Below are 10,652 nucleotides of genomic sequence, written 5' to 3' on the forward strand. Positions count from 1 at the left end.
GAAGTGGAGTTGAATAGCTTGGTGGATATTTGCTGAGCTGCAAGTGGCGAGGTAGATATATAGATGTTCTACCTTCACCAACACTGGGTGAATAATTGTGTTAGTACATGTATATACCACACAGAACCCAAAAATATTAGATTATTTTCAACAATATACCAAAAAATGGTAGGAAATTAAATTGTTGACTCATAATTTTGTCTCTTCGGCTGCCCAGAGGTGAATGGCACTCACTAATCATTTCTGAAACAAACCAGCCAATTACTGGACACAAACAGAGCAATTAATCTGTGTGGTATAAATTATTTATTTAATAACATATATTCACTAAAGTGGAGGTGAACCACTTTTTGAGCTGAATATTTTTTTTTTTTAGTAAAGACCACACAGAAACCAAAGAATTTGTACATTTCTGTTAAAATACTGAGAAATTAGCACAAAATTGAACTCTCGATGTGCAATTTATCTCTTTGATGGCTTGTAGGTGTGTGTTACTTGCCAATGACTTCTGAAGTAGCCCATCAGTGTGTCCAAGAAGGACGTTTTACCTGTTTGGTATATACTGCCAATACTAAGCATTTATTTTAATTATCATTTAAGGAAAATTAAGGATCATAATAACTATCTAATTTGATTAATTTTAACCTTTTCAAGCAGGAATAACTAAAAAAGACAATTTCACTATAAAATGCTAATACATTTTCAAGCAGGAATTGGTGAGCAGGGAGACAATTATAAAAAGGGGATATTCTTTGGATGTTATGAAATACTCATCAGTGAGAGTATTTTTGATAATGGATAACTGTTTTTGGATCTTGGAGTGGAAGGGTTGAATTCTTCGCATCCTAACTCTTTGCACCCCAACATCAGAATGCATATTCTCCACACTGTTCCCCATATATTTTGTGCTGATAAGGAAGGAGACTTAGTTTAACAATCAAGAGCTTCTTAAGATGTTGGTCATTTCTTTGGTACCTTTATACACCTAGTGTGTGATTCAGGAGTGATATTATAAGGTAAAATTAAATGCTTGTCAATCTTTAGGATTAAATATATAATTAATTGCCTTCATTTGTTGTGTTCCCAATCTTGTTGCAAGTTTTATTGCATAAAACTGTCATTTTGAAGGTTATTGCAGTTTCAGAGGCACATGCATTTGATGTAAGGAAATCAAACTGACTGAATGCCTAAGTTCAACCAGCTTTGCAACTTTGATTTTACCTCCATGGATCCATTCTTTGTTTGCATTTGCCAATTAACCCAGGGCCTTTAACTCTGAGAGGTGATTAACATGTTCCTTCTCCCCATAACATCCATACATTATCCAGCAAACAGGTGATGAGGATACTCAAACTTTTCAGGTGGAAGTTAATATTGCTGATTCGTTAGTAGGCCAAATGTTTTTACGTGATTGCGAGGGTATTAATTAATATCAACATAATTAATAAGAATCACTTTATTGGCCCAACATACACGAACCCAGTGCCCTCTCGGGTAATTGATCAGAATACAGGGTTGGCGTCTTTATTACCTACGGGCACTTCCTGTTATGTAATAATCCAAAGGCTTGTCCGATAAATCGTTTCTCGGTGCGATCTTCCAATTCCCAGAAATGCGAGGGCAGATGAACAGGCGACAGGAAAATTCATCTGCGATCCTACGCCCTTTCTTGTCTGTTAAGGAAACTTTCGCGTCGAACTTATTTCCTCTGACCCATCGTCAGTTACTGCCATTTGGGTTTCCAATGATGCGGTTTTGCATCGAATTAAATTTTCCACGGTTCACCGAAGTTACGCTGTCATGCATGGAATCGTTTCACCCTGGCGGCGTTGCTTCTTCTCGAGTACTAATTTACCTTAATTAGGTTTTCCTTTCTCCCTGTGGGTTTTTATCGCGCTTGGCTCCTCTTTTTTTTTTTTTACGAGAAACCCCGCGTGCGCGCCTGTACAGCCAATTGATCCAGCGGAACAGCCGGTTACCCTATCAGGGAGGCTCAATATATGATTGCCGTTTCCCATTTTTTTCTTTATCACGGTTAAAGCAGTGCCAACAGTCGGTCAAAATTCAGATGCTGAAAAAGTTGTGAAAGCTGCAAAATTGGCTTCAAGTCCAGACAACTGAGGTCTGAGTAAGTGATGTCTAACTCTGACTGATCTTTTCAGCCAAACTAATTTTAGACCATTGATATTTTAAGTGATTCCGTAACCTGAAAGGTGTGGTCAGGCCAGCGGAAATCACATCATGAAAATGCAGATTATTAACTTCCGGTCGAAACAACACACAGCCCGTGCGCTTTCACCCACATACGCAAATTTTGAGAGACTGTTCGTGAATAACCCAAACATGTTCTTAACTTGTAAGCTGGAAGAATTTCCACAATTTTAATTTTTTTTTGGAAGATGTGGCAGGATTGATCTATTGTGTTGTCGTTTCTTCCTCTCTCTCTGAAGCTTGCATCATAACATAAGCCAAGCGCCATATTTACGTGTTATGTTATGCCGGCCTGTCAGCGAGGAGCCTTATGATTGGCTCTGACGCAGGTGACCGAACTTCGTTACGTCGGTGTATCTCGGACGTTGTATTTTTCGTGCTTGACAAAAAGTACCTGTGTTCCTCTCATTCCTGGATATGGAAAATAACCACCCGAGCAAGCAAGATCCGTTTGCTGAGTACTTGTGGATGGAGAATATGGACGATTTTGATCGCGAAGTGAACGATCAACTCAACGAAGAGGAGTTCATTCGTGCATGTATTGAACAACTGCTTGATGAAGAAGACGAACGCGAAACAATGACAGCGGCCGAAATAATAGCCCAACAGCAATTACAGAGCTTACAGAGCAAAGATTCAGTACAGCAAGGAACATCACAAAGTTCTTATAGAAGTAACTTCCAGGGACGTAACGTTTGCTCGAATGGATACACGAATGGCTACGGCAATCACGACTACAACGTCGTGGTAAGTTTGATTCTCGAATAGCTTCGTTGAGTGATTCATTGTCGTACAATTTAAATACAGAATGCATATCTGAGGTTTGTTGTGTGTGTTTACGGCGGATGAAATGGCAAAAATTCAAATTTTATGTTGTGTGGTGTCGAAATCAACGAAGGTCCAGAGAAAGCGATGGCGAGGGTGTAGAGAAAACCGCCATAGAGGCGCAGTCTCTGTTGAAAATCTATTGCGCGTTTCTTTTACGTTTTTCTTTTTCTTATTATGCAGCAAAGGCAAACCTATTAATGTTTTATGGTGATAAAATTTCATATTTCCTTATTTTTGGTCTGATTCTACTACGGTATTATCGAATTATAGCAAATGAATGTAGTGTTCGAGATACCCTGCCCTCTGAAGTATATTTGACTCAATGTACACGTTAAGCAGCGCAATCGTCATACTGAAATCGTTTAACGGTTAACGACGTTTCGGTTTTCAAACGATGGTTCCCTCTCCAAGTTGAGTGCTTTGCGATTAAATATGGTGGGAGATTCTCTTCCAAAAATACTCAAGAAGTTGTCTGAAAATGCTAAATTTGTGCAAGGGACTTTGGTGAATTAGTTACCTTCCGCTCTTCGTTATTAAACTCAGTGATTTCTCTATATGGAAACGCTTTTTTATTTAATCAAAAACTGGACTTCTGGAAAATTTTCGATTCTACAAATTCAGCTCACTTCTCAGTGGTGTTTTTCGTGCCACGAGAGATCCACACCGAAATTTGTATTGGGGCGTGAAAGGATTTGAACCAAGGGCAGTTACAGTAGCTCCTTTGTTTCTGTATTAAGTAGCTTTCGGTGAAGATGGTTCGGAGATTTCGTCCGCTCTCTCATTAAATCGTTTTTTTTTCGTTTTTCATTTTTATTTTTCCTCTCCTTGCTTCTCTAAATCTAATGGATTTTATCATTAACTTTTATTTGTCGGCTCTTCTTGCGATGTTACTTCAATGCTTGGTAAAACAGGTGAATTTCTTATCTGTGTACAAACATGAAATATTTTTGCCATAAGATGTGTATGAAACAATTTGAGGTTGCCTTGACTGCCTTTAAAATGTATAATTTCGAATAGTTCCAAATGCCAGTAGTTTTATTTGAAAGAACAAGGGAATAAAACAATTCCTCAAGTCTGTAAATGCTATATTCCTGGAAGACACCTTCAATAAAGATGTAGGGTCATTCAAAGTTGAAAATGGTAGTAGTGTTTTTAGAAGCTGATGCCTTGAGCACATTGTGAATTTATGTCCTGCTTTAACTGGGGCAAAACAACTCTTAAACAAAGTGCTAACAGGCTGTATAAAAGATACACCATTTCAAGAAGAGAATCATTCACACTTTCGAGCTTTCTTGATTAAAATGTGCAAGGATTTTAAATTTCTATTTCAAATTCTTGATTTGAAATCTTTGGAAATTCCTCAGAATGGGAACATTTTTCTACAAATGTAGTTAGGTGTGTATATTCTGTGAAGTGCAAAACAAATTTAGCACCAAAACAACCAAGATTAGTCACGCATTCAGAAATATCAGCAATTTTGTGAACCTTGACGTAGTGTGCACTGACCTGTGGTTATGCATCAGTTCACTGTGGGGAATGGATTTTTTCTCTTTTTAGGGCAAGAATTCCGGTATTCACATCTATTGTTTTTATGTGTTCTTCATGAGACAAATTTTAAACATTACATTGGTTGAGATCACGTTAAGCCTTTACTTAAAGTACCGCTTGTATAAAGTCAAACTTGTCTGAAGTGGCACCATATCAGGCAGTCACCTTGTAAAACTTGTCTGAAGTGGCACTGTATCAAGTGGTCACCCTGTAAAACTTGTTTGAAGTGGCACCATATCAAGCGGTCACCCTGTAAAACTTGTTTGAAGTGGCACCATATCAAGCGGTCACCCTGTAAAACTTGTTTGAAGTGGCACCATATCAAGCGGTCACCCTGTAAAACTTGTTTGAAGTGGCACCGTATCAAGCGGTCACCCTGTAAAACTTGTCTGAAGTGGCACCATATCAGGCAGTCACCTTGTAGAACTTGTCTGAAGTGGCACCGTATCAAGCAGTCACCCTGTAAAACTTGTCTGAAGTGGCACCGTATCAAGCAGTCACCCTGTAAAACTTGTCTGAAGTGGCACCGTATCAAGCTGTCACCCTGTAAAACTTGTTTGAAGTGGCACCGTATCAAGCAGTCACCCTGTAAAACTTGTCTGAAGTAGCACCGTATCAAGCGGTCACCCTGTAAAACTTGTCTGAAGTAGCACCGTATCAAGCTGTCACCCTGTAAAACTTGTCTGAAGTAGCACCGTATCAAGCAGTCACCTTGTAAAACTTGTCTGAAGTGGCACCGTATCAAGCTGTCACCCTGTAAAACTTGTCTGAAGTGGCACCATATCAAGCGGTCACCCTGTAAAACTTGTCTGAAGTAGCACCGTATCAAGCAGTCACCCTGAAAAACTTGTCTGAAGTGGCATTGTATCAAGCAGTCACCCTGAAAAACTTGTCTGAAGTGGCATTGTATCAAGCAGGCACCCTGTAAAACTTGTCTGAAGTGGCATTGTATCAAGCAGTCACCCTGAAAAACTTGTCTGAAGTGGCATTGTATCAAGCAGTCACCCTGTAAAACTTGTCTGAAGTGGCATTGTATCAAGCAGTCACCCTGAAAAACTTCTCTGAAGTGGCATTGTATCAAGCAGTCACCCTGAAAAACTTGTCTGAAGTGGCATTGTATCAAGCAGTCACCCTGTAAAACTTGTCTGAAGTGGCATTGTATCAAGCAGTCACCCTGTAAAACTTGTCTGAAGTGGCATTGTATCAAGCAGTCACCCTGAAAAACTTCTCTGAAGTGGCATTGTATCAAGCAGTCACCCTGTAAAACTTGTCTGAAGTGGCATTGTATCAAGCAGTCACCCTGAAAAACTTCTCTGAAGTGGCATTGTATCAAGCAGTCACCCTGAAAAACTTGTCTGAAGTGGCATTGTATCAAGCAGTCACCCTGAAAAACTTGTCTGAAGTGGCATTGTATCAAGCAGTCACCCTTGATTACCCCCTTTAACTCCCAGAAGTGATTAACATATAACTTCTCCTACGGTATCTAAACATTATCAAGCAAACATGTCATGAGAATATTTAAACTTATCAGGTGAAAGTTATCTTGATCTAACACCAAATTCTTGTTACTTATTTGCATAGAAATGTATAGCAGCTAGAGGACAATTAACAATCAGATCTTTGGAGTTACAGGGTTAAGTGGTCGGTTGTCAAAGTCCCAGATTTGTTTCATCTTAATTACTCTGATTTTCACCTTTACTACATGGTTACCTCTATTAAGCAATCACAGTGGCCTTTTGATTGAGTTCCAGTAGCCTATTTGTATTTGATAGCCCCTCCTTACTTTTATCATACTTAAAGCAGGTTTATTGTGTTGTGTTGGCAAAGGTTATACAATGAAAGTAAGGGTTATTTTCATGACTCTTGAAACTGTATGATGAATCAATATAGCAGTGTCTTGTTGTTTGAAATATGTTTCCAAGAAGGTTGTTTCAACTTGTCTTGGCTTGACCTTGAAGAAAATATGCACACATAATGAGTGCTCAAAGCTTGCCATGCTAAAACATGGCAATTGGTGACCACAAATCTTTTGATGCTTGAGAAGAAAGATACAATGTGGAATTGTACATGATAGTATGGCAGGCAATCATTTACAAAGATTCATGCAATGTCTAAAAACTGAATACTTCCTCAACTTAAGAGAAGAAGTTATATGCATGTCTAGTCTGCCACCCTAACCCGATCACCTTCACCTTGTGATGTGTGAATTGATTTTCGTGTACAGAATTTACGTGAGGGTTTGTGTAAACTTATGTCTAGTCTGTCATCCTGAGCCGATCACTTTCACCTCATGTGATGTGTGAATTGATTGTCATGTACAGAATTTATGTGAGGGTTTGTGTTAACTTATGTCTAGTCTGCCATCCTAAGCCGATCACTTTCACTTCATGTGATATGTGAATTGATTTCATTTATAGAATTTGGGTAAAGGTTTGTGTTAACTTTGTGGGACACTAGAGACATTTTTTCTGAACATTTCCCAGTCTTTTATGTAATCTGGCAAAAGAATATGTTGTCCATGATAGCCTGGCTACCTTTTATTTCTTACTTGTTTTCTACTCTTACACATTTTTTTGGTATTTCTTAATTATATTTCATATTTATGATGGATATAATAGCAGAACTGTTAAGCTTTTAAATTAATAAGACATACAGTGCTTATGTTTTCAATGTGCTTTATATTACGTCACAAATGTAAGTCATAATTATATCTAGCTTGTGGTATGACTGTGAGGTTTTGGTTTTCATGGTGTTGAAAAGATTTGAATTTCAATGTAAAATTCAAAAGGTGAAGGTTAGTACAGTTTGTACCATTTGGCATTTGACAGTTAGTGTCCTTTACATGCACACTCTAACATTACTATGCATATACTGTGGACAGTTCTCTCTACATTTTTTATGGCATTGGGGAGGATCAGTTGGTGATCATTTCCTTTATTCTCATTACCTTAATGTTTGATTCAGTAGTGATACAGTAATGTGAAATTCGATGCTCATCATTGTTAAGGGTTATTACTCCCTATCATATACACTGTACCTGAAAATGTAATTTCTGAAGTTTGAGTGACATGGGAATGAATTAGTTAGAAATTGATATTCTAATGGCATGTTGAAGATGTTTGCATGGCATCATGGAAGTTTCAGATTATTTAAGCATTTCGCTGGAAAATTAAGTCATTCTAGGTTGGTCAGTCTTATGTTTGGTCACTCTCTCTCCCTCTCTCTTTTTTTTCACAGTGATGTAATTTTTGTTTCCAAATCCCTGTGAAATATTATTACATTCATTGATTTTTCTTTGTAATTAGCAGTGTAACCAGGTTAGTTTACCCTTTTCTAAGGGTATTGTACTGCTGCATTAGATGAGGAATACGTTTCCACATATTTTTTGGCCACTTCTAAAGAGTGATTTTTTATTGGTTTTTCGTATCTGGCATAGCACAGGTTCTTTTTGTAGAACCCTTAGAAGATTATATTAGGACACATACACTACAAGACTGGCTGACTTGTCCTCTATAAACTTTTCACATTGAATAACTCATCTGAGTGTAGTCAGAATCAGTCAATGTGCAACATAATCCCTGCACCTTCAAAGGGACTTTATAGATTGCTTAAAATGTAAGGTTCTATTTGGCAAAACAAGAAGCAAATAGCACAGAGTAGAAGCAAGGTTTGACTTGACAATATCACGGCCCTTAAACATTGAAACATGATTGATAATAGTGAAGTTGTTGTTCATACTACTGACAAAGATGTGTAGACCTAAAGTTGTCTCATATGTGTGCACTTACTGAATTTTTCAAAAACATTTAAGCTAAAATGCATAATTGGGAATATATTTTACATTTCTTTTGATCATGTCACAGATTCTTTTTAAAATGTTAGGAGAAGCTGCATTGTATGTATTTCTGTTCTAATTGAGCACATCCATGCCCTCCTACTGGTGTTATGTTATATTTTTTTACCTATCTTGGATTTCCAAGCTCATATCCTTTCATACCACCCATCCTTTTTTTTTTTTTTTCTTTTTCCTCCAACCCTCCACATCCTAACACCAGTATGCATATTCTCCACACTTTTCTCGGCACATTCCCTGTGGTATTGAATTTGTTAAACAATGAAGGGCTTCTTTACAGAGTAGTTAGCAATCATTCCTATATTAAAATAACCTTGATGCTTGACTCAGAAGTAATATTGTCAAGAGAAATTAAATGGCAGTTACTCTAAGGGGTAAATTTTCTTTTTAATGTCTTACTCTTGATTTCTTTTAGGTGAAGAGCACGCTGAACCCAAATGCCAAAGTGTTTGTGCCACAGAATACGAGGACATCGTCATCATAGCTGGAAATAAGAGCTGCGCATGCCCGCCTGACGTGACCGGGTTTTGGATGAATAGAAGGATGCCATGTATGATACGATGTACATAAGTTTGCAATTTGAGAAAGAGTTTAAATGGAATCCAGGCGGCTTTGTCCTGTCTAAATTTCTTATGTATTTTAATGATTAAATTAATAAAGCTCTTATTTAATGCAGAAGCTGTTAATCTAGTGATCGTTCTTATCGTAGAACTGACTGATGAAAGTAGCGGTACAAAGCTTTTTTTTCCCGCTGGTTTGAAACGCTCTTGCAACGGCTAGTCAGATAAAGCGTACAAAAGATAAGGAACTATTAAGTGAATTAATGCGACTGACAAAAAGTGCGGGGAAAATATTAGTCACATTTTAGCTTTTGGTCTTAGTTTTGCATCTGATTGGTTGAGAGGATGATGTAAGTTTTTCATGCCAGCACGTGAGGTGGCAGGGCAAACCATTGCAATTCAACATTACTTTGTCACTCAAGTTGAAGTTGGTCTCAATAGTATTACAGATCAATTTCTATTTTTTTTAACCATCATGTAAATTATGCCTGAAATAATGCTAAATGAAAGCTGAAGCCTATAATAATAGTTATATTTAGAAAGCAGCACAAGCCCAGGAATTATCTACAAAATTAGCTTCTTTCATTCAGTTTTGTGTTCCTATTTCTCGTGTCGTAGCCTGCCAGCAAGCCCAGGCCCTCGTTATTTGCGCTACGGCAAAAGCGTTTCTACGCCCGCGGGAAATTAAGAGGTCTTGTCAGGGTTCAAACACGACCGAGGTTTGACGAAATAAGTTTTCATGAGGAGGTCTGCAGTTCCTAAGATGGCCCCACAACTGTCACGGGAATAACAAACACCTTACGGCAAAACCAAAAGACTCAAAGCAAAATAAAAAAGCTCACGGAAAAACTCACTTTCCCCCCTCACCTTGTTCTCGACGTAACCATGGCAGGGTGAATTTTGATAGTTGAGGCGTGTAAAATTTTCATGTATTAACAATCAATCACACTCCCCTCCCTACAGAGTTCCAACCCTCCCTCTCCCTCCACAATCATTGTACTTATGTTGTAAAAAAATTACAATAACATTGAAGAAAATTTGCATAATCTCTCCGAACATGAAATAATTATTCCGTGAGCCTTTTGGTTTTGCCGAGAGTTTTTTGGTTTTGCTGTGACAGTTGTGGGTCACGGTACTGTTCTTCTACAGCCGTAGATGTTGTTGGAAAAAGAACCCGTATAAAATTGTGCTTTAGGAATATTCATTAATATCTAAGTGGATTGGTCACACACAGCCAGGTGCTACAATACCCAATTATGGCTCCTCATAGGCTTAATTCCCTTGCCCCAGTTCAATTTAATTTAAGAATATTTTGACGTCTAAAATTGGTTGGCCTTATGGACGATTGATAGTAAAAATCGTGCAATTTTTTTTTACATTGCAAGAGTCATGATGATAGTTTTTCAGCCATTTGACGGATTAACATCCTATGCCGCAAAAATTTCCCCAGTCCGAGTCATTGGACGGATTCTATCAGACGGTGAAATAGGTGGTTCTTTTCGGTTCGGCTGTCATGAGTGAAATGTTTGTAAGGAGCCGATAGTTGTTATCTTTTGAGAGAGGTCTATTCTAAATGGAAACACCACTGAGCTATCTATAGTCAGTCGACGAGAGCAGTTTGTACTGGACTTTAAACATTATGTAGAGTCCAA

The 10,652-nt window shown here is 38.0% G+C and overlaps 1 protein-coding gene across 1 annotated transcript; it reads left to right on the top strand.

The window, feature by feature from the left end:
- The first annotated feature begins 2,627 nt into the window (after nucleotides 1–2,627).
- Nucleotides 2,628–9,118, top strand: LOC113673341 (polyadenylate-binding protein-interacting protein 2). Its single transcript, XM_027189739.2, has 2 exons — nucleotides 2,628–2,958; nucleotides 8,856–9,118. Exons 1-2 carry the CDS (start codon nucleotides 2,629–2,631, stop codon nucleotides 8,922–8,924), a joined length of 399 nt encoding a protein of 132 aa, XP_027045540.2. The 5' UTR covers nucleotide 2,628; the 3' UTR covers nucleotides 8,925–9,118.
- Nucleotides 9,119–10,652: the final 1,534 nt, after the last annotated feature.

This window comes from Pocillopora damicornis, chromosome 2, assembly GCF_964200805.1.
Source record: "Pocillopora damicornis chromosome 2, jaPocDami1.2, whole genome shotgun sequence".
NCBI classification, from domain to species: domain Eukaryota; kingdom Metazoa; phylum Cnidaria; class Anthozoa; order Scleractinia; family Pocilloporidae; genus Pocillopora; species Pocillopora damicornis.

What these genes read in the sequence shown, in the direction of transcription:
- LOC113673341 (XM_027189739.2), top strand. Translation starts at nt 2,629, where the DNA reads ATGGAAAATAACCACCCGAGCAAGCAAGATCCGTTTGCTGAGTACTTG. An exon ending in ATCACGACTACAACGTCGTG is followed by an intron (nt 2,959 to 8,855) that starts GTAAGTTTGATT and finishes GATTTCTTTTAG; the next exon opens with GTGAAGAGCACGCTGAACCC.